Raw genomic sequence first — 25,795 nt, forward strand, 5'->3', positions numbered from 1 at the left:
TACCTACTTTATTCTTTAATTTTGTCTAGCATCTGTTCTAGGTCAGCCTTCTCAGTTCAAAGGAAGTTCATGCTCCTGGAATGGTTTGAAAAGTATCCAAGAAAAGAAAAAAAAAAAAAAAGTCTGCAAAACCACTAAACAGAAATGTAGCAGAATTTTTCTTCTTTCCACAGGAGATCAACTTGATCTGAACCACAGAAACCTGCAGTAGAAGAGACATTACAGACAGTATTGGTAATGATAATCAGTAGAAATAAACAGCATAATCTTTTCTTGTCTCTAGTCCTTCCATACAATGGGATCTGTAGGACAGGGCTGGAAAAACACTGCTGTGTTTCATACTCTCAGCACACTACTTAGAACTCAAAAATTCCACATACCTCCTTCAGTGCTGTATCCAAGCAATTTTAATAGTAACTTCACATCCTCTGCTCTACCAGACTGCCTAGAATCACTTCCAGACCAGACAAGTGCCCTTTTACAGTCCTGACAAAAATTTGGAGAATTATCAGGTAACATTCCTTTTGCAAGAACTCATAAGAATTTAAAGGAAAAAAAAAAAAAAAAAAAGCTGTACCTTTCGGTTATTGTTAATAAATCCTTCATTTCTTCAGCAAAAAAAAAATGAATATGATTTTTAGATTGCTTCTAAGACAGTAATTTCAGAGGCTGTTTGACATAAATCAAGAGAGAAGCAGCAATAGAAGAGGTACAAGAGGGCAGCTGGGTTAGATTTGCTGTCCACTGCCACCTACTGTTAAAGCTCCACCAAGTCAGACTTGTGCGCTCTAATTCCCCAAGGATATGATTTAAAGAGTCCAGAAGGAAGGAAAAGCTTTGGAATTGAGATTGCTGTGGAAAAAAAAAATAAATAAAAGGAACATGCCAAGAGAATTGCTCACCTAAAACGATCGGGCTGTGGCACAGCAGCTTCACAAGTTTGGTTTCTTTCCAGCAATGTTGAAATTCTTGCACCTAATTTAGACAGCTACTCTTCAGCTAGAGATAAGGTTTTTCCAGGCAGTGATTCAACACAAAGACCTCGATTAGTCCGTGTTGTCAAACTTCTTCACAAAGAGAAAATGTAGCTAAAGAAGAGAAAACCAATGGTTTAACACTTTCAGCACCCACATACAGTTCTGCTAATCCACCATCTGCCCTCTTGTTGTTAGATTCATTTCCACTATTTAATGCTGCATTCCTACAATTTAATTTGTTTTCAAAACATCAGATAACAGACCTTACAGCAGAAACAGTTTTGGGGAAAACACACAGCAATGACTGGGTCTATATCTCAACCGGAAAATGAAGTACCCTAGCTCATAAAACCATATAATCATTAAGGTTGGAAAAGACCTCTAAAGTCATCAAGTCCAACCATTAACCCAGCATTGCCGGGTCCTTCACAACTATAGGTCCACAACTATACATATTTTGGGCAGCTTGTTCCAGTGCTTGACCAAGTTCCAAAGTCTGCAGGTAAGATTTATGAAATCTTTTAAAAAATTTGCTAACATCAGCTAGAACATCCCATGTTATTCCAGTGGCTGCTTCCAAAGCAAAAGCCTTTGGTCGATGTCACATTCAAACCAGTACATCAAGAAGCATTTAACAAGTGTAAATTTTAAATTAAGGCACAGTGGATTGCCACAACTTCTGCCAGCCAATTCTCTAAGTGTAAAGTTTTCTTGGACATTGAGGGGCGATACAACAAACATACCTTTCTCTTGGAGATAAGCCACTTCTCTAAACTTGTGTCTGGCAGCTGAAATGAGCCTCTTTAGGGAGTTTATCACATCAGTGCATGCTTAATGCAGAACATCATGAGGCCCCTCCTTGTGTGTGCTTTGTGCCCACACCAAGTCCATTTTGGTTGTGATATATACTTCCTTATTCACACTCAGATTAAATCCATTTAAAATCTAAACAAATAACTGTATTCTGTCACATCCCTATGCCCTAGCTGAAACAAAATCTAGATTTTCCCAACACAAGGAACAGCTGAGTTACATTTACCTCACTCAGAGCCATGAAAGCTGGTGCCCTGTTTTGTGATAGAGTTTACTACTACAGAAAGTAAATATAAACACCACTGGTCACTGTATGTAGGAGCTAGTCATGCATATAAGCAACTACATGAGACAACCGAAGTTCAAAGTCTGTAACTTTAAAGTTAGTTAAAAATTATTTATTGGTTAACTTCCATCCTCTCTGTAAACTAATCCCATTATCTAAATTGTGACAGTCCCACATGCACCCACTATGCAAAGTATATAATCATGTTACTGAGTAAATTAATAATTGTACAGAGCCAGCAGCACTCAGAAAATACTTCAGAAATTTGCATCAATTTTGCTGCAACCTATTCAGGCCTTAAGTTGATCATTTAAATACAGTTTCAAAGGATGAATCTCTAAAAATAGAAAGTGTCATTAATATCACAAGCATCACTCACTTTAAAGAGAAGTCATCAATTTATTCCAGATCAATAAGGAATTATTTAACTTCCGTAAACTAAAGCTCCTCCAACTTCTCAAGTTACTTGCTGGAAGAAAATTCTAATTTCCTCACTCAATTTTTTTTTCTATGTAATTTATATATGGGGCTTTTTCCCTCACGGGTAATTGAACAACCAGCCAGCCAAAGCAAGTCTGCACTGTGTCTTCAAAAGAGGAAAAAGAAACTTCCTCTTCCATTAGACCCCAGCATCCTTCAACAAAATGTAGGCTGGCACAAATTAGTGTTTTATATGTATTACACAGAGCTGCCATTCTTTTCAATAACTAAACTATATTCACTACACTCACTCTGGATCCCTGATTTACCTGAGCACAGATCCTTACAGAAGACCCTCTGTAACAAAATGTCTGTTTAGGGCAATAACAGCAATTTGGGAAAGCTGTATCTGCCTGCCGCCACTCATCGCACCCCATACAGGAGCTAGCCAGTGAGGAAAAACAGGGAAGGAACTGAAACACATGCTCATTAAGCACAAGTATATTCAGCTGTTGGAAACAGGAGTTCTGTGATCAAAATCCCATTCCTTACCAGAAACTTTAAGACACTGATTAGGCACAAAGTGACTCTGGACCTTCATCCCAGCTGGAGAATGTGGAAAGTTAAATGAACACTGCCATTTTACTGTTGCCTCATCCCTGTTGTTCAGCTGCCAGGAAGCCAGACTTACTTAGCTCATGCTAGCAGTCCCTCTGGAGTCAAGACAGAATGAAACCAGAAGGATTTAATAAAATACAAAATTATTTCAAGATCAGGCCTTCAACAATTTCTTTTTTGTAAAGTGACTGCAGGAATGAGCAGACCATGTCTCTGTAAACCTCTTCTCATGGTTAATTTATCTATTTTCTTTGCACCTTCTCACACAGGGCTGTAGTCCTTGTGCCTCAGACTATCAAACTCTGCTTGAGATAACCCTGGCAGACCTGGGGACATCAAAAGTACTTGGCAGTTTGTTGTGTCTATGGTATTTCACCAAGCTGAACTGATAAGACACTGAGACATTACTGATGTCTTCCCTGAATTATCTTTATCATAGTGTAAATATGTGCTAGTATACTGAAATTAAGGGAATTCCTTGGAATTTATATCAAAACTGAGCCCTTTCTCATGGTGATAACTAATTCTGTGCCCTAGGGATGGCAAATATCCTACAAGAGAATAATGCAGAGCATTAGCAAAAGTCATGTTATCCAAAGGAAGACTCTTGTTTTTTTATCTAAGCTTGTTCACCAAGGTTACTTCTGAGTACAGCCGTGTGAGGGAGGATGTGTAACCTGACCAAGTCATCACGCTATCAGTAGCTGATTCTGCAGCCCTCCTTGGGGAAGGTATTTTGACTACAAGGAAATAGAAAGGGTATTTGTCTAAACCCTTGTCTTTTTTATCCCCCAAATAAATTGGTTTGCCTGATTTGTAATTAATTATTAGTAGTATATAATCAATAAAGTATGTGTCAACAAATGCCAATTTTTCTGTGGATATGAAAACACTTTAAGTTTTAAGAGGTTGAAATTTGACACACAAAAACATATTTGATGAAAGCTTGACTGTGCAACATGCCTGGCATACATAAACCACTCAAGATTAGTCTGGTCCCCACACTTTCAGTTCAGAAAAATCTACAGGGGTTGTATTTTCTGTCTTCCTGTCTTCTACATGTCTACCTTTTACTTCTACCTCTCATCTCCCATGGAGCATCATATTCTTCTGCCTCTCAACATCAACTTATGATTATTATCAGATACCTAATATACAGTATTACAAGTAAATTAAGGGGTGGATGTATATTTTAGAGTCAATTTCTCAACTATTTTTTTATGCAACATGTAGCACTACTGGGTCCGAAACTGATTAAATTGCAAAGGATCCAGTTAAATATTTATATTGGTTTAATTGAACTGGGATTACATTCCTATCTGAAGCTGACTTCATACCACAATATTTACTCATTTACTTATTAGAGGATTAAAAGTTTCAGCTGCAAAAGATTAATGTGTTCAAATTTACAGTGCTGTCTGTGTTTATTAACAACACTCTCAAAGGAAATTTAAATATTACTTTTTTCCCCCTTTTTACTGTCTTTCACAAAAAGACCTTTAAGCAAGAAAGACTTTACTCTGCCTTAGTGTCCAGCAGCCTGAATGAAAGTACACCTGTGTGAATAGACCAGACTTCTTTCAAATTTAGCATCTCTTTAAAAAAATTCCAATATCCATGAAATGAGCAAACTGTTGCTGCCCCCAAGAAGAAAACATATCATGTGGGAAAGCTTTTCATATTTTTCTATTGATTACACTGACTTAATAAAACAAATCTGTTCTCCTCCCACCCAACTTCTGCTCTTACCATCAGTTTCTGAGCACATTACTCCTCTTTGCTCCAATATTCCTAATCAACATGACAGTTCTGACCTACTTACACACTTTCCTTCAGCTCCCAACCCCTGCTGCTAAATTTTTTCCCCACTCCCATCTTCTCAGATGTCTGCCTGTTAGCTCCTGCTTCTCACTCTCTTTCTACCCTTTCCTTAATTTCTTCTCCTTTCTCAGATCTCATAGATACAACTTGACTTGTGTTTGAGTCAGGCTCCTTCCTCTTCATCACAGTTCTTGGCGTTGCTTTCTTCCTTACTAAGCCCAACCAAAACACTCCACACAATTTCAGTAAAATTTCACAGCCTGAACACACCAAACACCACACTCCAATCACTGGGGAGCACAATATGTAGTCCAGAGTATGGAGATATCCAAATTTCATTCCCTCAAACATAAATCAAAATAGTATGTGGATTTTTGCATGAAAGGAGTGAAAAAATTAATTTCCCCTAACACCTTCTTGTGAGTCATTGAGAAGTTAAAAATATCAATCCAACTATGCATAATTCTAACGAAATAAAAATTATGGCTATTTCAAGATTTTAAGATTTAGAGGCTATTTCAAGATGATACATGACATGTAATATGCAAATAGATCCTACATAACTTTATTTTATCCCTTTCAGAAAATATCAAGTTTTCTGGATTCACAGTATCCCAAAATAACTGAAAAAAAGTTCATCCACTGGAGAGTCTGTAATGGGGGTTTTTGTGAAAGTGCATGAGAACTGTGTTTTTCCAAATTAATGCAAAGTGATGCATGCTCAGAAAAATGACACCAGATGCACTGGGGAAAGATATGACTCAGAACCTGGAAGGCAGCAGAATGACCCAACTTACTAAAATAGAGTTATTAACTGTTAAGCTATGTATATAGTTAGCATAAAATATATATTGTTAATTGTAATTAATCTGTTTGGTTATATGATAAACATGCAGCTTATATTTATTAAACATAGAGCTGTATCTAAAAAACTGAAATTGTCTAAATGATATGACCAAAAAAAAAAAAAAACCAAACCAAACATTATTGAAACAATGTGAAATCCTCTATGCTTAGGTAGGATGAAAAACGCATTTCCTTTTAAAGCATCAACGCACTGCCAGGCCAAACTTCATGTGCCAAGCCACAAGTTCATAAAGAATTCTCCTGAGTGAGTTTTAAACTGCTGATGGTGCATGTGAAAGGAGATCAGGTCTGAAAACCATGCACAAGAATAAAACCCTTGTTGCAAGATAGCGGCATTGATGAGTTGAGGGGAGGGAGCAAAACACATCCAGACCCATACAAGGCACACAGTATTCTGCTCCCAAAAAGGAAATATTAATTTCAGTGCACATTTTTGGAGTGCCATTAGGATGACACACATAAAGCCTTATCCTTGCATTTGCCCTGCTCCCAAGTTAATTCTTTTCCAGATGCCTTTTTTTTTTTTTTTTTTTAATGAAAGAGATTGCAGATGAATTTTTGAGGAGGGGGGGAACTGAAAGAAATGGATTAAGATAAAACTTCAAAGAGAAGAAGCATGGCTAAAAAAAAAAAGTTCAGAGGTGCTGCAGGCAGCTAATTCTTTAGTCTTGTAATATTTTAGGCTGTACTACCTTGGTGCAGGTACTGAAAGAAGTGGTCTCTTTCTCCACAAACATTTGATGTCTTTTTCCCAAATACTTTGCTATCATCACTCTTGGCATTTGTTTAGTGATTTCCTCTGACAAATCAGTCTTCAGCAGCAGCAGCTCCCCAGTCAAGCACAGACACCCAATGCTGCTGCTGAGAAACAAAGCAGCAGCAGCAGCTCAAGGCACTGATGAGACTGGCACCATACTTTTCAAAGGTTGTGCCAACTTCTGTCAGGCTAAAACGCGTGTGAAACCGAGATGTGTCTGTTCTCAGAAGCACTAGGGAATGTTTTAGAAAAAGCCCTTGGTTCCATCCCTTTGTTGTCTCGGCAATCTGATCCAGAACCCTCCTTAACATGCAGGATAAAGGGCAAATAAAGGAGCAGGGTTCGCTTTATTCTGGGTGTTCTGCCTGCTCAATTGTGGCTGGCTCCAGGCAGTGGTTTTCGGGCTGCCGGGGGTTTTGCCAGCTGGCTCTGATTCCAAAGGCTGGCAGCGGACCTGCAGCCCCCCTGGTGCTGTGGCTCCCCCTGCCAGCACAGTAGGGGCAGCTTGGACATCAACCACAAAAGGGGCGCTCGCCCACCCGTAGGTAAAATACAGCGGGCTGGATTACTTTGTATTGAGGATGTAGTTTTGTCTTGCTTAGAAGCTACGGGGTTATTTTCCGCCGTGCAGCTGCCTCGCTGTAATGCAAGCACATTCTCCCGGTAAATCACTGTGCTGTGCGGGCGGAGCACTGCCGGGCTCCTGCGCAGCAGCACCCACGGAGCTCGGGGGGTCCTTCCCACGCAGTTTCCTCAGAGGGGCATGGAGAGGGAGGCGCCCATCCCTTCTCTCCGGCCTCCAGCCGTAGCACATGAGGGGATGCTCCAAAGCCGCCTTGGGGGAAGTTCAGGTTGGGTATTAGGGAAACTCCTCAAGGAGAGTGGGAATCCTGCATGGGAATCACAGAATCGATTTTTTCCCAATCCAATTAGGGTTGGATTTGGAGATCACCAGTCCAATCCCCCCTCCCAGGCAGGGTCACCTGGAGCAGGTGACACAGGAACGCGCTCAGGTGGGGGTCTGAATATCTCTCGAGAGGGAGACTCCACAACCTCCCTGGGCAGCTGTTCCAGTTCTCTGCCACCCCCAGCTTAAAAAATTCTCCCACGAGCTTCTCGTGTTTTAATCTACGGCTCTTGCTCCTCGTCCTGTCCCTAGGCACCGCCGAGATGAGCCGGACACCATCCCACCATCCCTCTGGCACCCGCCCGCGAACGGCTCCCCGGGCAGGGGCAGCGACCGCAGCCCTCAGGAGCCGCCGCGGCAGCACCGAGGCTCCGTTTCCCTCACTCCCTGCGGGAATGCCGGGGCGGGGCCGCCCGTGACGGCTGCGGAAGAGGCGTCACAGAGAGGCGGTACCGTCCCCCCGCGGAGGAAGGACGGGCTGCAAGATGGCGGCGCCGGAGGAGCGGCTCGTGTCGGAGGGCGAAGGCGGCGCCCCGGGCTCGGCGCGGCTCTCCCCGGCCCCGCTGCCGGAGGCCGCCGAGCCGCTGGCGCCCATGGAGCCGCCACCTCAGAGCAACACGCTCATGGGGCTGCCCATCGTGGCTATCGAGAGCATCCTCAGCTTCCTGTCCTACGATGAGACGAGCCAGCTGCGCTTGGTAGGGGCCGCGGAGGGGAGGCGGCGGGGCGGGGGCCCCGCTGCGGCCGGGACCGGGCTCAGCCCGCCGGGCTCAGCCCGCCGGGCTCAGCCCGCCCGGCTCGGGCAGGTGCGGGGGTGGCGGCGGCCCCGGCGCCCCCCGCCGGGCTGCTGCTCTCCCAGGGAAGGGGCTGGATGAGGTGGGGTGGGATCGAGCTTTATCCCTTCTTCGCTCTCCGTGTGCGCTTCCATACACGTATTCCTAAAGCTCTTTATACCTGTATATGTCTCTTACTTCTTTCATTTCTTTCACGCTCTGTGAGAAAGCACCGGGCTGCTGGCAGCTGATTTCTCCTAGTGACTGGTTGGGGTGGGTAGTCTATTGTGTCTCATACGTGTGTTTATTTTTGCTTATAGGGCTTAAGCCTACAAGTGTAGGAGGTGGTGAGCCTGCTGCTCCAAGAATCTTCCCCTATCTAGAAATGTGGGTCAAAAAAAGAAGATGTTTAAAAAAAAAAGACTGCTTGCTTCTTGCAGTCTTAGTGGATTTGTAATTAATAAGATATAGTGTCTGCACCTCTGAACTTGATAATGCCAAAAAACCCCGCAGCTGACAGTGAGGAGATCAATGTATATCAATATTTAACTGCCTGCATAAGCAGCCTGATGTAAACTATGTCATATTATGATAAGCTGCTGTCTTACTGAATCTCTTACGAGGTTGTAAATGGAATAATAGGGAATTAATGCACAGCTTATGTAACTCTTAGTAAATGTGCATGCACTGTACCGTTTCTATTTTAAGAACTCTATTAGTCTAAACTGGATAATATTACAAGTGTATTTATGCAGGAAATTGGACTGTGTCTTGGATCAGCAACCTGAAGTGTTGCATCCTGACTGTAACTTAAACCAAAAGCTCTTCAAGCAGAAAATCTGTTCTCATTTATACTACCCCAAGCATACCAGTTCCTGAATATTTCTAGAGTGTGCTGTCAGGCCCCTGAAGAATTCAGCTTCTTCTGTGAGAGTAGTGGATCTGTAAAAAAGATGCGGTACTTGAGAACCACAGAACAGCCTGAGCCACGAGTCCAACTCCAGGCCCTGCACAGGACATCCCCAAGATCACAGGTGGTACTTGCAGTTTGACCATGGGGAAGGGAAGTATCTTGCGTGCTGTTTGGATATGCCACGTTTCAGGCTCAGAATTGCAACGCCAGGCATAGCCCGTGGCTGCAGCTTTCCCAGTGCATCTTATGAATGGTAGTGCTGTGGGAACTCTCACAAGTCTGCAGAAGGCTTTTTCTTTCTCTAGCTCTAAGTGTTTGTAATGCTCTGTTGGCAGTGAAGGTGAGAGTAGCAAAGGTGAGGATGTCAGGACTAAACCAGCTGTTTAACTCTCACTGGAGCTTAGGATGTCAAATGTGACACTTTTATGCTCTCTTGTATAGCACTTCCAAGTTCCTTTTTCTAGAAGAGGACTGCCCTTTTCAGAACTTTCAAAAATATGCAAAACCAGACTTGATAAATACCAACTTTAAAACATATGTAGAACAATACTGGGCGTAAAAGGAAAGAAACTATTCAGTTGGTCTTTCCCTACTTTGAGTTTTGGAGTCAGTGGCAGCCAAGAAAAGTAATCTCCATCAAATTCCCAACTATTCCTTTAAGTACATCAGAAGGCATTATGAGCATTCTTGTGAGAAGAAAGTAGCCTTTTGTTAACCAGAAGTAATGTAAAGAATCAGAGCCTTTCTGGTTTGAGCCCATAAGCTTGATCAGCTGGGTCTTTCAGATTGCTGTTCAGAGCTGAAGGTGTTCTTTTGACAGCTCACTGAGAGGCAGACACTGAATGTTCTTCATAGCTCCAGGTGCTGTTGTCAGAGAATTAAGGTAGCCTTTAAAAATAGCAGTTCCCAGGCATAAATTCATAATGAAATTTCATTACTTTGGGATTTTTAAAGGTGGCAAGTAGCCTTTGGAAAGACCTTGCACAAACAGTACATTTTTGTTTTCTGTGAGGACTGACTTGAGCTGCTTATCAAAGATGAATGAATGTATCTTATAGTAAGTAGTATTGTGCTAAAGAGACATTGCAGGAGCACATTAATTGAGTGACAGATATTAAATTGCTCTGCTCTCGTGCATATTAGAAACATACCCAAAAGCAGGTTCATTACCCCTTAGAATGTGGGATTCCATGGGATAAAGCATCTTGAGGAAGGCAGGAAAATCCAGGACAACAATCAACGTAAACAAAGTTTTATCATACATGTTTAGACAAAAAAAAAAGTGCATTCCCTAAACCAATAATTTTGATGCATTTTCTGGATCCCAGCATGGAAGGAATGGATGTCTTAATGTGCTTTTTATTTTGGATGACCTTAGCTCAGTGATCCATAAGAAATAAAGTCTCTGAATTGAGCTGGATTTAGATCTACAGTGTATACAAAACAACAGACTGAGGAGTTGGCTGGGTAGGAGGACATAGAACACCAGAATGTTTTCAGATTGAAATGGAGATAGGAATGTGCATTGTTTATGTGGAGCATAATGAGGAGCATAATCTCAGGCATAAGATCCAGAAGTCTTTTTCTGTCATCAAAGGATGAGGTAAAGAACATTTCCTGCTTGTGATGATTGCCATCAGGCAAGCCAAGACCATGGGCCCCTCATTGTGCAAAAAGCACTTGCTTTCCTGAGTATAATGCTTTCTGCTATTCCTGGGGTTACTGCGTGTGAAAGCATGAATGAAGCACCTACAGGTTAAGCAGTGAAGTAGATCCAAGGAGCAGAGATTAAACAATAGGTATTCAGAGAGCAGTTGTGTCTGAAATGAGGGGAACCTTGAGCCCTCAAACTTTTGTTCAGACAAAGTGAATGAGAGGAAAAAGCAGCAGCATTTTGCTTTCAGCCCTTTTGAGTATTTATTTAATCTACTTCCTCTGATGATCCCCATGAGAGAAACACAGAAAACCCCAAAGATGCCAATGTCTGAAGCTGTAATGCTCTGGATGAGCCTATTGTGCATGCTGAGAGGGAAGCTCACTATCTTCCAGCTTTTGAAGGCTCCTTTTACAGGGACATTTTTAGTGACTTTAGAAGCTTTGAAAATTTTACCTCAGTGGGATAATAATGAAATTCTTAAATTCCAGTTTATTTTTCAGTCATGTGTCTGAGCTTGGAAAGGCACTTCCATTCAGGCTATTACTACAACAAGCATGATTAAAATCACACAGCCCACACCTCCTTCCATGAACACTCTGAGAAAATTTTCTTGGATTCTGACACATGTCAGAATTACATTGATTCTGCAGCAAACTTGTGCTTATTTCCCGCACAGCACAAGTAAGGACTGATAGCCCTTGGACAGCATGGCTTTAATATTCCCAGTTTCAGTCTGTATTTAATATTCCAAATTTCAGTCTGTATTTACAGGCATTTCTATTTTAAAGTTTCTTGATGAAGTTATAAGCATTTTGCCACTTTTTTTACCCTAAAAAAGGCATTTTATGGAACATGGTGCCAGTGTACTATCTAAGAAAAATAACATGTATCAAATCTAAATACTCTAGGATATTTTATATTTGTTTTGGAATTGATTATCTGGTAGTGAAGCTTAGAAGAAATAAAACATGCTTTTAAAGGAAGTTCGTAGTTTGTGTCAGTTTGTTTACAAATGAAGTGGAAAATTAATTTATAGGATCATAGAAAGCTGTTATCACATAAAAGTCAGTACATGAAGAAGCAACCTCTTTCTGCTTTTTTACACGGATTTGGAATACCTTTCTAACCCTGAAATTTGAGTACAGGGTCTGGTTGGACTTGACCTTTGAGGAAACACAGCCTCTTTTAGCTCTGTGACTAAAATAATAAAATATTCACCAAAATTGCACATACAAGGATAAGGAAATGAAACTTAAGATCTGTTGAATAGGTAATATCAAACTGTCTTGGACTGCTATGGACACCTAAAAGTGTAATGATGCTACTTTGTGTATGACTGACTGTGCAGTCTAGAAGAGATATATTGTTCTTATAAATCCAGATGCTCTATGGTTTATGTAGTGAACCTTCTGAGAATTATGAGATGATTGGTAACATAAGTTGGAAACAGTTTTGATTTCTGGTGGTCCCGGCGTTTGGGTTCTAGACTGATTATTGGCTAAATATGGGTAACGTTGACAAATTGGAGCAAATAATCCTTCATGCGGTGTAGGGCGGGAAGAGGAGGAAGGTTAAAAACCCCAGTGTGGTTCGTGCGGTGGGCTGCAGCTCCCTGGGGCCTCTGCCGGCAGATGTCACTGTGCGCCAGGTTAAAGCCTCTCGCCGCCTCCGAGCGCGGAGCTGAGCGTGGCTGGAGATGTTTTCCTCTGGTGCCCGGTCACTGCGGAGCTGACGCAGCCCTGTGCAGGTCCCAGTTCCTGCTTCAGGGATTCGGTGCCACTAGAGCTGCGAGAAGGCTGCAAAGCATTGGCTCAAAAACGATTTAAATCCGTGCACCCCTGGAGCTACGAGCTCAGGGAAGATCGATTTCCTCCTTCCTGTAGGAAGGGCCAGCATTTTTCATTATACACAGGAGATGATTTAACTGGATCACTGAATGTGGGGCAGAGTGTGCTGAGACTCTCCCTCTGCCGTTTGCCTGTCTGATCCTTCTTTGTTAACCAGAAAGATCTCACACCAAGGAGCACAGACAGATCCAGAGTCACTGCTTAATGGTCTGACCACACAGATCTGTCTGAAAGTGGTCAGTTCTCACAGAACTTGGGACACAAAGCAGAACTTCTTTCTTTTTATACAGAAGGCATTACACAAAGTAATTGCAGGGTTTTTTGGGAGAGGTGAGAATCTACTTCCTCAAGATAGAAACTTACATAGACTTTAAAGTTATGAAATTATGAGTGTATGGAGGAAAGGAGTGTTTATTTAAAAAAAAAGTGTATTTATTGGCAAGTGGGGTCACTGTGGGAGCTGTGGACTTTAGTACCTAAAAAATCCCAACAAAACCAAAACTATTATAAAGAGCAGCTACCCTTGCATCTTCAGAATTGAATAGCAACTGCTTTAAACTTTTGTATGAGTTGGCTTTGTCCTGTAACTGGTAACTTTGTTGTGAAGGTTTAACTTTAGTAGTTTAATATATCTTCTGTAGCTCTTTGTGACCCTTCTTCCTAAATCTGTGGTGCAATAAACCCCTGAGACTATTGCTGTCCAACAGCAAATAAAGGAATAATTTAAACAGAGGAGAAAATACTTTCTTATACAAAAAGGAGAATTTTGTTCCATGTCCAATGTTTTCCATGTGTTTTTAAATTTAATTGTGGTTGACTTCAGAAACATGAGCCTTAAACACTGGAGGAAAACCACCATGATTTCTTGTCTTTAAAGGTTTCTATTTTTGAGACTACAAAATATTTCATCTACCAGAATCAACCTGGAGACCATGCTAAAATCCAGGCTTCGGCATTTGCAATTTCCATTAAAATCAGAGGAATTCAGCCTACTGTCTCTTGTTAGGCAAAATCAACAGATTTATTTGTGAACTGTGTGAAACATAGCTGCTCCTTTTTGGAGTATCATGATCTTTGGTGGAGATGGGGATGTCTTAATCTCAACTGCAGTTTTTGCTTGTTTAAATTGAGCAAAAAACAGTAAGAGAATCTTTTGCTACCTGGCAAGTAGGGATAAGATAAAAGTGACTTGTGGCCTTAATTGAGCCTTAAGATTTCTTTTTACTTAAATACAGGTTTGTAAGCGAATGGACTTGGTTTGCCAGAGAATGTTAAATCAGGGATTTCTGAAAGTGGAAAGATACCACAACTTGTGTCAAAAGCAAGTTAAAGCTCAACTTCCAAGGTATGTACCAGTTAAAAACTGGAATTAAATTTAATTGTGTTAGATTCATTTAAACAGACTATTGAAAAGGAATTCCTTGCTGGCTAATTCTCTTATAGATCTTGAAAATTTGAGTTACATTTGCCTTTTTTTTTTTTTTTTTTTTTCCCCTAAAAGCACCTTGTGGTGTGAAAAGTGTGTCTGGTGTTTCAAACAGAGAAGTCTGGGTTCTGTATTACTCTTCTGGCAAATCAAACAAGGATTCCTGGGAATGAATAAATGCCATTCCTTTTCAAGACCAACTGCCTTCACTGATGATTTATCAAATATACTGCTTGAAAAAAAGAGCAAAGTTTTTCACTGGCAAGGATTAAATGGGAACAAGGAAGAGGGATTTGACATGTGAGCATTACTGGGAACTGGTTTCTCACTAAAGCAATGTCTTTCTTCCTCTTCCATTGAATAAATGTAGGTGCTGCTGTGTCCTATCAGATTTCCCAGTCAGAGTGAAAAAACTAAATGCTACTTAGCACAGCAATCCTTTACCAAAAAGTGTTTCTATCTCAACCTAAATGTCATAGTAGTTCTTCACTACATAAATTTCACTACTAATATATTACATTTATTATTTCAATTGCATTGAAGTATCGACCATATGAGTGAGTGGGATAAATATATTCACTCTGACTCAGTGTCTCCTGCTAGTTAGTATTGCAGTCTTGTTCTTAAATAGTCCTCAATTACATACAAAATTTATGGAGCACATAAGGTATAGTAATTATATAGAGAGCAAATTTTGTCTAAGAAAGTGTAGTATGCTGTTACTAGCTGGGTCTCAGTCAGTATCTGTTGTTTCTGTGAAGACAAATGTTAGTGGTTTTAGGGGTGAAATGAACTTGACAAATGTTACAGTTCAATTTTTTAAATCAGTGTCACCTTGTGGTCTGTTTTCCAGACGGGAGTCAGAAAGGAGAAACCATTCATTAGCTCGCCATGCAGACATCCTCGCTGCTGTGGAAACGAGACTCTCTCTCCTAAATATGACTTTCATGAAGTATGTGGATTCCAATCTTTGTTGCTTCATACCTGGAAAGGTAAAATGCAGACCATATTATGTAAATATTTATCTATATTTAAAAAATAGGATTGTGTAACTTAACCTAGCACAGCTGGGAAAAATTGATATTGTGTATATATATATATATACACACTTGTAAATAAACCTACAAACCAGTACTATGTTTTACCAGGCAGTCTGAAATGAATAAACCAGGCTGTATTTAAATATTAATTATTTTAAATTAGATTTCTATTTGCCCTTAGGTTCTCTCTTGATTCTGATGTTTGACTTGTGATATACTCATCTTCTACAACCTTTTAGAAAGAAACACGTGATCAGGCCATCTGAAGATGTAGTAATTTAGTTTACACATAATACTAAGTACTCAGTCAATCATGAGTCATGATTTTAGGCACCTTCTTAAGGGTTTGAGTACTTCAGGTTAATTGAATTAAGATATTCAGTATGTCAAAACACTGTTCAGTATTACAGTGGATGGTATATTTTTTGTACAGTAGGTGGAATTAGTTTTAAATGTAAAGTGTGTTAAATGGGAGCATTACTGAACAGTCCTGGTGTTTTAGAATACCAGCCCAGCATTAAATATAAATTATGTAGGCAAGATGTACATTGGAGATACCGATGTTTTATAAGCTGTGAAATCACCAGTGCACAGGGGAATTGACAAAATCCTGCTCAGAGGAAGACTGGTACAGCTCAGGGATTAAATGAGATCAGTGAACATTATCCTAATGCTCTAGTCATTGATCTTCCCATGTAGGGTTTGGATATGTTGGTGTTACTTTTTTTGTGGGCAGAGAACTGAATTGCAGTGAGATGAATAGAAAAGTTATCTCTTGGATTCTGGGGAAGCATGCAGGCATTTATGCATACAGTGGTAGGATAAACTGTGGTGTGGAATGTATTCTTATCTTGAAGAAATAACTATTTATGTACATTCTTGTTTATTTGATATTTAATTAATTTAAAATTATATTCTTATTTGAATTTACATTACATTTTTAATATACCATGTATTTTAAAAAAATTAATATAATGAAGTCAAATGAATTTTAAGTCCCTGATAGTTACATGGTAGATGAGATATTAAAAAAAAAAAGTTGCTTTACTGTTCTGAGTAGAGGGAAATGTAGTACTCATCCTAGACCAGGGGTGTGCAGGACTTGGGCAGGTGAGCTTGATTTTCCTTGTGGGCACCAACTTGTAAGTACTGTGATTTTATTTTGATACAACTGGTAAAAAGTTGGTGGTGATTTTTTTTTTTTATTATTTACTTAGTGTGTGAGATTGCTAGCACTCCTGCTCTCTCAGCAGTTACCAGTTCACCCATTAATTAATATGTTGGTCAATCAGATTCAAGGCTTAGTGTTCACTTACAGTCTGTGGTTTCCGTCCCACCTACTTTGCTTCCCTCAGGAAATTTCACCATAGAACTGCCAGGAAGTGAATTTGTGTTAGAATATGCAAATCCTGGTTTGAGGTTCAGCATTCTGTGTGATAGCAGAGCACTGCTGCAAGGCTTCATATTCATGTTGTTGCTAACAGGATATAAAATGGGTGAAATTGGAGCAGTCATTTGTTGTTTGTTGCTTGATGAGAAACTTAGGTCTTGTCTCGCTTTTGGGACTTTTTAGCTAAGCTTCCTTTAGCAGAACAGAAGGTGCAACTGTATTGCAAGGTCCTGATGTGTGTTCTTCAAACATCCTTAATCCTGTGCAAAATACCTGTATGGCTTTGGCTAAGAGACCAGCACTCCTCTCTTGACCTGCCTCAGATTTTAAGGAAATGATCATGCTCTGCTGAGTATAGATTATGTAACTTGCAAACCAACTATGGCTGTACTTCAAATTTCACCCAGTGAGCATTATTTCATGACTTTGAAGAGAGCTGTTGTGATACATTAAATGAATAGCTTCTCTGAAATATCATTAGCAACACTTCAAAAAGCTGATCTGGAACTAAAACACACAGTGGTGTGCAACTGTTATGTGGTAAAAACCCCCTGAATATGCCTGAATTCCTAGAACAAACTGAAATAATCTTGCCTTTATCAGAAAATCCTAATTCTTCTTAAATGTTTTAGGTAATAGATGAAATTTATCGAGTGCTAAGATATGTAAACTCTACAAGAGCTCCTCAGAGAGCTCATGAAGTTCTTCAAGAACTAAGGGACATTTCCTCCATGGCTATGGAATATTTTGATGAGAAGATTGTTCCAATACTGAAAAGAAAGATGCCTGGGTCAGATGTATCGGGACGTCTAATAGGAACTGCCCCAGGTATTAATTCCAACGTATAGTTAAGTTTTATTTAGTTGTTCTTTAAAAAATCACAGCACTGTATGTTTTCTAAGCTCCCTCCCTTAAATGGGAGCTTTATTACATAAATATTGATGATACTTGTTTCTTAAGAATACTAACTGAAATTCATTTGCTTTGAAATTTAAGGAGCCTTTGTACCACTAAAAGAACAGTCACTTGAATGTATATTAGAATTATGTATAGTGTGTATGTGTTAAACAAATGCTTTTGTGCCACCAATGAATGAGACTATCACTGCATTTGGTTGAAATTTGGCACATGAGATGACAACTCGATGCCTTTTATTTTTAGAACAAGTTGCAAATGAATTTGCCTAAGCTGTAGTAGTACATAGAGGGCTGGAATGAGTTTTTTTTTACTTTACTGGAGTTACTATTTTATGCACTAACAAGCAAAATAGTTACAGGTAATAGTGAAAAGTCAATTAAATTAACAGTCTGTAAATAACCTATTAAACTGATCCTTCAAATACTCTGTCAGACTTTCCAGAACTTCTGTGAACCAAACTCTAAGGTAGTTGCCTCTTGGCTGAAGTTATCGTAATGGTAAAAGGCAAAAGATTGGTAAAATTGTAGAATTTTCAGTATAGACGATATGTTCACATTTTAGGAACTGTGAAATTTAACTCTCTAGAAGGATAACTTAGTAAAAATTGGGGGAAAAAATACTCTTAAGCAAAAACAATACGCCTAACTGCAGATGGTTTTGTTTCTTGTATGTCCTGTCTATCCTTTTAGCCATAAGTGTGTATGCCACCTTTAGCATATCCTGCTAATTGTACTTTAACTTTTATAATTATATACCTTTTTTAAAATTATATATGGGTTAATTTTTTAAAAATTATATGTATTAGTATATACTGAGCCTATCAGCTGAGGAAGTATTGCCCAAATCTACTGCTGATAGCAATCAACTTTTCAAGGCCAAGGTTTTGTAATGCATAAAATGCCTCTCTCATGTTGAGGGGAGGGCATAACCTCTCCAATAGCAGCCCCTTAGTGTCACATAATGGTAGCTGTGCTGGCATCCTAATGGAAAAAAAGGAGGAAAATGAGGATGACTGTTCCAGACTTTTCTGTCTGTAGAGCACTTAAGTTGCACCTTAGTTGCACAGCATTGCTAGAAGAATATATAGATAGAAAAAGTGATAGATATCTTTTATGGCAGAAAAAGTGAAAGAAATTATACAGTAGCTGTTAGTCTCCTTGATTTGCAGGAACTTTATTAGAATCAGCAGTTCCAAGCTCAGATTCCAGTATGGTTTTAGTGCTTAGGAGGAGTGATTCTAAAGAAGCATGGAAAATAAATTCCTTTCTTCTAAAATGTAAGTTATACCGAAATACCTTGTTAAGTTCCAAACTACAAACTTGTAGGACTTTAGCTGTCTGCAGCCAAGACAGTAGAATTTTGCTTGTCTAATGAAAGATATTTATTCAGTCTTAATTATTCCATATTAAGTAATTTAGAGGTGTTTTGTGGGATTTTGTCTTAACATCTGTAACACTAAGTCTAGGTGACAACACAGTAGTTCTACACAGTTTTTGATACAGCAAAAGGAGGGGGGCTCATATACAGGAAATGAATTAGGAACTTTTCCAGACTACTGAAAAGCTGTAAGTATTTTAAATTAAACTGGTTGTGCTCTGAGATTACGACGTGTTCTTGTTAGACACTTAAGTGGCTGTAAATCTGCTTGCCTGTTCACATGACTTGCAATGGGTATTCAGATTCATGTGTGGGAAGTAGGGATAAGCAAAATATGAACACTGGGACACCGTTTCTACCCATAAGTTGCAGAGTATTAATCACAGTTCTCTCTGAAGTTCCAGGGCCTTCTGCAGCGCTGACAACAATGCAGCTGTTCTCCAAGCAAAGCCCTTCCAGGCAGGAAGTCACCAAGCTGCAGCAGCAGGTGAAAGCCAACGGCACGGGCCTGACGGCGCTAAAGCGGGAGATCTCGGAGCTGCGCGTCAAAGTGCAGGAGCAGCAGAAGCAGCTCCAGGATCAAGACCAGAAACTGCTTGAGCAGACCCAAATCATTGGGGAACAGAACGCCCGCTTGGCCGAGCTGGAGCGCAAGCTGCGAGAGGTGATGGAGAGCACAGTAGGGAATTCTTCAGGTTCCGGCTCAAATGAACAATCTCCCAGGAAACGGAGGAAGGCGGTGGATTCCACAGACTGTCCTAGGAAATCTAAACGCCTTCGGAACAGAAAATAACTGGGGAGGAAATGGCGCCTTCAGGAGGATACACTGCTCTAATAGCCCATGCAGGCCTGCTTGTTTGGATACTGTGACCAGCTTCATGGCGTCACTTAGGCTGCTGGCTCTTCAGAACACCACTTAGACTTGAACAGTGATTTTCTTTCATTGACTTTTCCCCTGCTTTCTATATGGGTGGGCCTAATGCACAGAATCTTTAAGATTTGCAATAGCTACATACTAACCAGACCTGCTCTGTTATGTTTTGACAGGTGCAGATGTGCACCCTTTTTTTCCGTGCAGATGTGTTTTAAAGTAAACTTATTTGTGTTTATGCATATGTTCACATGAAATCTTAAATAAATTGTCTTAACTGACTTAATGGTTAAGAGTAAAATCAGATGTCCTGTTCACTTGAAGGAAAGATCCGCTTTTAAAACCGTGTTTTTGAGAACTTGACCTTTTTTGTTACAAGTGACCTTGTCTGGAATGTCTGAAAAGTAGTTAATACTTTTTGGGGTTCTCTGTAATGAGTAAAACTGACTTCCTAAGCTACAGTATTGGCTATATATTTTTATAAACTTCCATGGAAGGGCCTTCTATCCAGTCTTCACATGCACACACCCTGGTTCTAGGTCTTGGGAGCCATATTCTACATTTGCATGAATAGATGCATGTACAGTTTAGTCAGCCTGCCAAAAGCACTTGCCTTGAAACTGTTCCAAACTCTGGGAGAGAGCACAGAGACCTGTCAAGCAATTCTTTGTTCCTCAGCCATAACTCAGTCTCTGCTTTCAGCACAGCGGCTTCCTTGCAGCGAGGTGTTCTGGGGAGGCGAGCGACAGAAGCGTTTGAGCCCGGGCTGTGTGGCTGCCACCCGCCCTGCCTGGAAGGCAGGGATTTACTGTTAGCCAAAGCTGGAGGATGGAGAGGCTGCCTGTGCATCACTTGGGTCTGAACACCTACAAACTGTCCCTGGAGTCACCAAGCTCTGGGGACATCATTTGAGTGAAATGCTGTATTATGGTAAAACTTAAAACTATTTTATGTGTCTGTGTCGGGGTTGGGGTGGAAATTTCTCTGTAACACTGATGACAATATTCTAAGCTTTCCTTATCCTAAAAGGTAAATCACTTCAGACAGAGCTTTAATTTCTTTTGCACTTCTGTTTTGAGCTTGTAACTGGAAAAGCATGTCTTGCACTGTTCAGTCTCTCTGGTCACTTTAACCACCTCAGAGTTGTGTACAGTGATTATTCCCCCCCCCCACCATCTGTATATTTTTGGAACCTTATACAAATACCATTGTCCTTGGTTTTGTTTTAATGTACTAAACTATGTAGCTTTATAATTTGACTTATGTTTTCTTTTTTTAACCAGCTGCTGCTTTGTCTTTTAGTGGTTCTGAATTCAAGTGGGTATGGCACTGAAAATGCAAATGCTGCATTTGTAGCTGTTCACAATCTTGATATTACTGCTGTGGGTTAAAGTGCAGTTTCATTTTGCATGGCTGTCAGCATAACCTAGTGGCTGTATTTAAAGCACCAAAAAAAATCAGAAGCTGTCTGGTCAGATATTATATAATCAGATGTTATATAATCAAACTGAAATTTTTCCTGAAACTTCAGCTGCAATTTTTACTCCTAAACACAGTAGTTCGTACCAGAAGTATCATTACATATTTGACAGACATTTAGCTTTCAAATAAACTTCTCGAGTAGTTTGACTTCTTTTCAAAAAAAAAAAGGGGCATTTTTCTAAAGCATCAAGGAAATTATAAAAGGCTATCTGGGAGCAGATTTAAACTGTTGAAGCAGCATTTGCCTGTTCTGGTTTAAACAGCTCAGATGTTTTTTACAGCTAAATCTATCTTGGAGACAGATACCTGATATCAGCTTAAAAATACTGGCATATAAGCATAACTTTTGAAATGTTTTTAAAATGTTTTGAGTCAAAGAGTCAGCATGATAGCTAGAATCAGTGTGTGATACAAATTCAGTGAATGGTTATTTGTGATAAAAAAACCTGTAATGGACTAATTACCAGCTACTTGTGTTTTAATACTTCCAAACAAGTATAAACTTGTGGTTTTCATTTACTGAAAAGGTTTATTCATACATTTTGGATATTTTCCACTCCAATTTCTTTATTAATTTCTAGAATATGCAGACAATTTCTCCTCCCCACCATCCCAGTGCACATATCGTTTCAGGTCACTCCAGAGTAGCATTTCTGGATGTGTTGGGGAATCTAGCTGTTAGTAAACTGATCTGGAAAACAACAGCCAATTGTTATGGGAAATGTTCTCTGGGAACAGTGCCAGCTTGGAATCTTCAGCTCAAGGAAGTGTCATGTGCTCCAGGATTGCAGGTGCATCCTGCTCCTCCATGTGCTGACAGTGAAATGAAGTGAGGCCCATGAACCTTAAGGGGTAGAGGGTACGGCTACAAGGCAGCTCTGGGAAATTCCACAATAAAGGTACACCTTTAGTGTTTTCTATTTCATACCCCAGAGAGGGAGACATCAGATGGCTCTTGGCTGGAATGTATACCAGAAAAATATAGAAAAAACCAGAATGAAGTAATTGTTTGGACAAAATAGCTGGAACGTTGATTTCTGACACCATATTGTCCCTTGTTAAAAGGATGAATTTTACAATATATGAATCACCTGAAGTAAAACTAAACCTCTTTTCACTCTCAATGCCTGTGTACATTTATATGAGTTGGTTATCAGCCTCGAAGTAGTGTTGTAGTGATTACTGATTGTATCATCTGTTCGAGGAAGAGCCTTAAACCAGTGAGACTGAGATGTAGTTTGCAAAATTACATGAGAAATTGATTTATTTGCAGCCACTGTTCAGTTTTAGTAATCAAGGGCTGAAACTGAAAGAAAGGCCAGAGCTGCCAGGGAAAGCAATTTTAAGTGTCTTATATTTAGTTTCTTGAAATAACTTAAAACTACTGAGGCCAACTTTACTGCTTTTCTAAAAATAGCACTTGCTTAGAAACTGCTTTTCGTTTCATAGTAGTGTTGGGGATTTTTTTTTTTTTTTACAAATTTGTGTACCTAGTGAGCATGGTGAAAATGACATCAAAAGGTACCATAGTGGTACTTTTTTGAGGGAAAAGCTGTTTGCGACAAGATCTTGCTTCCCAAACTGAACAGCTTCTGTGTAAGTACAGTATGTAAGGACCCTCCAAACCTGGGCTAGTGGATGTAACAGCTAGAAGTGCTGAAGGAAGAAAGAGAACCTGCTTAACCAGATAAATTCCATAGATGAAAAAACAGATGGAAACAAATGGAACTTGGTCAGTTCCTGATACTCAGCATTGCATGTTAGTCACCGAATTCATTCATGCTACAAAGGATGCCTGTGTGTAACTTCTTAATGTAAAAGGTAAGACAGAACTGAACAGAAACTTAATTGCTCTTACTCAGAACTTCTAACAGTAAATTGCAGGGAGCACTAGGATTGCCAAAGGAAGTTTCAAAATCAAGAGTCTCTTGAAAATAGGATGATAGAGTATATAGTGGAATGTGTCTCAGCACAGGAGAGGATTCTCTGATTCTTTGGTGTTCCTGATGCTATTAAGAGGGTAACTAGCAAATTTCAGTGATTGTAACTTCATGAATCAGTAAATTCAGTTTGGACTATTTTACAGCAATATGTTTGCTAGTTGTGAACTGTTCTGTTTGACTCAAGTTGCATTTCTGTGCTACTTTACACTGTACCTGGGCCGGGTCGCTTGTCTATGTGTTCTCCACTCCTGCAGTTCTCCTGCCTGGATCTCACCTTTCCCATTCTAAGGATGTAGTCCTGGCTTTGGTTCACATGTAAATGAACATTCCAGGATTTTTGTTTAAGCTTTGTGCAGCTGAAGACAGTAGGTACTGGATCTCACTGTCTCTGGAATGGAGAATGTCAGATACAAAAACTGTTGGCTTGCTGAAGCCTAATTTGGCTGGATTTGTTACACAGACTGCTTAAGCCAGACTAATTAAACACAGTGATTAAACAGGAAAGACACTTTGCTCTCCAGTACACTTGGACAATTAAATTGTCCAAAGCTTTCCTATTTAATATATTGTTGTTGTTGTTGTTTAAACCTTGTTTAACTGCTCTGGAATGTTTAGTTTATAAACCTAGGATCTTCTGTTCCATTGCCCCACTGAAATTCGTGACCATTTACAAACCTATGTATGTTTGTAGTGCTGTAAACCTGCCTGAACTCCTGATGTGCTGTCACTCCTCTAGTGCTCCTGCTGCCACACTCCTTTTGGCAGGGTCCTTCCCATGGATGAGGAGGTCTTTAGCACAATGATGGATAGCAGTGCTAATATTTGAACTCCAACCAGAAGGGAACGCTGTCAGAAATGTTATATGTGGTGTTTGGAGTGCAGCTGGGTGAAACACTTGTGACCCTGGCAATTCTGCAGTCAGCTGCTGCACTGGCAACCCCAAAGTTTCCTGGTTTATTGTGAAATGGTCACTGACCAAAAAGTAAACCTGGCAAGGTCACAGAGCCTTGATGAAATCTCAACATCTGCTTTGCCTCTTATGCTGCACCACTCTTCACAGTCTGTACAGTTCAGCTTCTGTGACTGAGGAGTGAAAGGCTGAGCAAAACCTTTTCCATGTCTCACCTCCTTGCTGCGTTTTTCACTTCTAAATCCCAGCCTCACGTGCTCTAATTAAAATTCATGCAAACCAAACTATTCACAAAAGTGCTGTTTATAGCTCCTGTGCCTTTTCCACTGCTTCATGGAATTGCAGACATTTCCAAGTAGGGGTTGAATTTCCCCTCTAAGAGCCCTGCTGCATATGGGACTTCCAGTAGCTTGTAGGCATAAACCTTTTGTAGTCATTATTACTAACACATTTTAAGTCATGAATCATAACCTTGAGATACTAATACTACCTGAAGAGATAAGGCATAATTTACTTTGTGATAATAGCCTCCATTGTTTTTATCACTACTGCTGATTTAGATTAATTTGAGTGGATTTTTGATCTACTGATGTAGATTATTATGAGTGGGCAACTAAAATTCCAAGCAAGCAGTAGTTCAACTTCTGCACAGGGTAATCTTTCTCACTGAACAGCCCACAGTCAGTGTTTTATGACAAATACATGCAATGACAGATTAAATGGAGGTAAGTTCTTACAGAGTAGTTTGTCAAAGAACTTCAAATATCTTACCACAAAAAGAGAAGGAAACAGACTTTGTTACAGGCGTTTGGAGTTGTAGTTCAGTACCTTTAGGCAGGGGCCTGTAAGCACAGGGTCAGACCAGGACAGCTCACGGGAGCGAGGGTTTAGGACGGCCTGATAGCTGCTCCTGTCCCGCTCTGACAGCTCCTCCTGTCCCTCTCTGATGGCTGCTCCTGTCCCTCTCTGGGGGCTGCTCCTGTCCCTCTCTGATGGCAGCTCCTGTCCCTCTCTGAGGGCTGCTCCTGTCCCTCTCTGCGGGCTGCTCCTGTCCCTCTCTGGGGGCTGCTCCTGTCCCTCTCTGAGGGTTCCTCCTGTCCCTCTCTGAGGGTTCCTCCTGTCCCTCTCTGAGGGCTGCTCCTGTCCCTCTCTGAGGGTGTCTCCTGTCCCTCTCTGGGGGCTGCTCCTGTCCCTCTCTGATGGCAGCTCCTGTCCCTCTCTGGGGGCTGCTCCTGTCCCTCTCTGGGGGTGTCTCCTGTCCCTCTCTGAGGGCTCCTCCTGTCCCTCTCTGGGGGTGTCTCCTGTCCCTCTCTGGGGGTGTCTCCTGTCCCTCTTTGGGGGTGTCTCCTGTCCCTCTCTGGGGGTGTCTCCTGTCCCTCTCTGGGGGCTGCTCCTGTCCCTCTCTGGGGGCAGCTCCTGTCCCTCTCTGGGGGTGTCTCCTGTCCCTCTCTGGGGGTGTCTCCTGTCCCTCTCTGGGGGTTCCTCCTGTCCCTCTCTGGGGGCTGCTCCTGTCCCTCTCTGGGGGTGTCTCCTGTCCCTCTCTGGGGGTGTCTCCTGTCCCTCTCTGGGGGTGTCTCCGGTCCCTCTCTGAGGGCTCCTCCTGTCCCTCTCTGGGGGCTGCTCCTGTCCCTCTCTGGGGGTGTCTCCTGTCCCTCTCTGGGGGTGTCTCCTGTCCCTCTCTGGGGGCTGCTCCTGTCCCTCCCCGCGAGCCCCTCAGGGCGCGCCCCTCCCGCCCCGCCGGCAGGGGGCGCCGCCGCAGCGGGAGCGTGCCCAGCAGCCGCG

General features: G+C 41.0%; 1 protein-coding gene across 1 annotated transcript; it reads left to right on the forward strand.

Annotated features, from left to right (window-relative positions):
• The first annotated feature begins 7,942 nt into the window (after positions 1–7,942).
• FBXO28 (F-box protein 28) lies at positions 7,943–24,297 on the forward strand. The gene is made up of 5 exons (XM_021544310.3): positions 7,943–8,164; positions 13,892–14,001; positions 14,936–15,074; positions 17,145–17,340; positions 19,206–24,297. The coding sequence occupies exons 1-5, from the start codon at positions 7,952–7,954 to the stop codon at positions 19,598–19,600; spliced, it is 1,053 nt and encodes a 350-aa protein (XP_021399985.1). The 5' UTR covers positions 7,943–7,951; the 3' UTR covers positions 19,601–24,297.
• Positions 24,298–25,795: the final 1,498 nt, after the last annotated feature.

Source organism: Lonchura striata, chromosome 3 (assembly GCF_046129695.1).
Source record: "Lonchura striata isolate bLonStr1 chromosome 3, bLonStr1.mat, whole genome shotgun sequence".
Lineage (NCBI taxonomy): Eukaryota > Metazoa > Chordata > Aves > Passeriformes > Estrildidae > Lonchura > Lonchura striata.

What these genes read in the sequence shown, in the direction of transcription:
- FBXO28 (XM_021544310.3), top strand. Translation starts at nt 7,952, where the DNA reads ATGGCGGCGCCGGAGGAGCGGCTCGTGTCGGAGGGCGAAGGCGGCGCC. An exon ending in GTTAAAGCTCAACTTCCAAG is followed by an intron (nt 14,002 to 14,935) that starts GTATGTACCAGT and finishes TCTGTTTTCCAG; the next exon opens with ACGGGAGTCAGAAAGGAGAA. An exon ending in TCTAATAGGAACTGCCCCAG is followed by an intron (nt 17,341 to 19,205) that starts GTATTAATTCCA and finishes TTCTCTCTGAAG; the next exon opens with TTCCAGGGCCTTCTGCAGCG.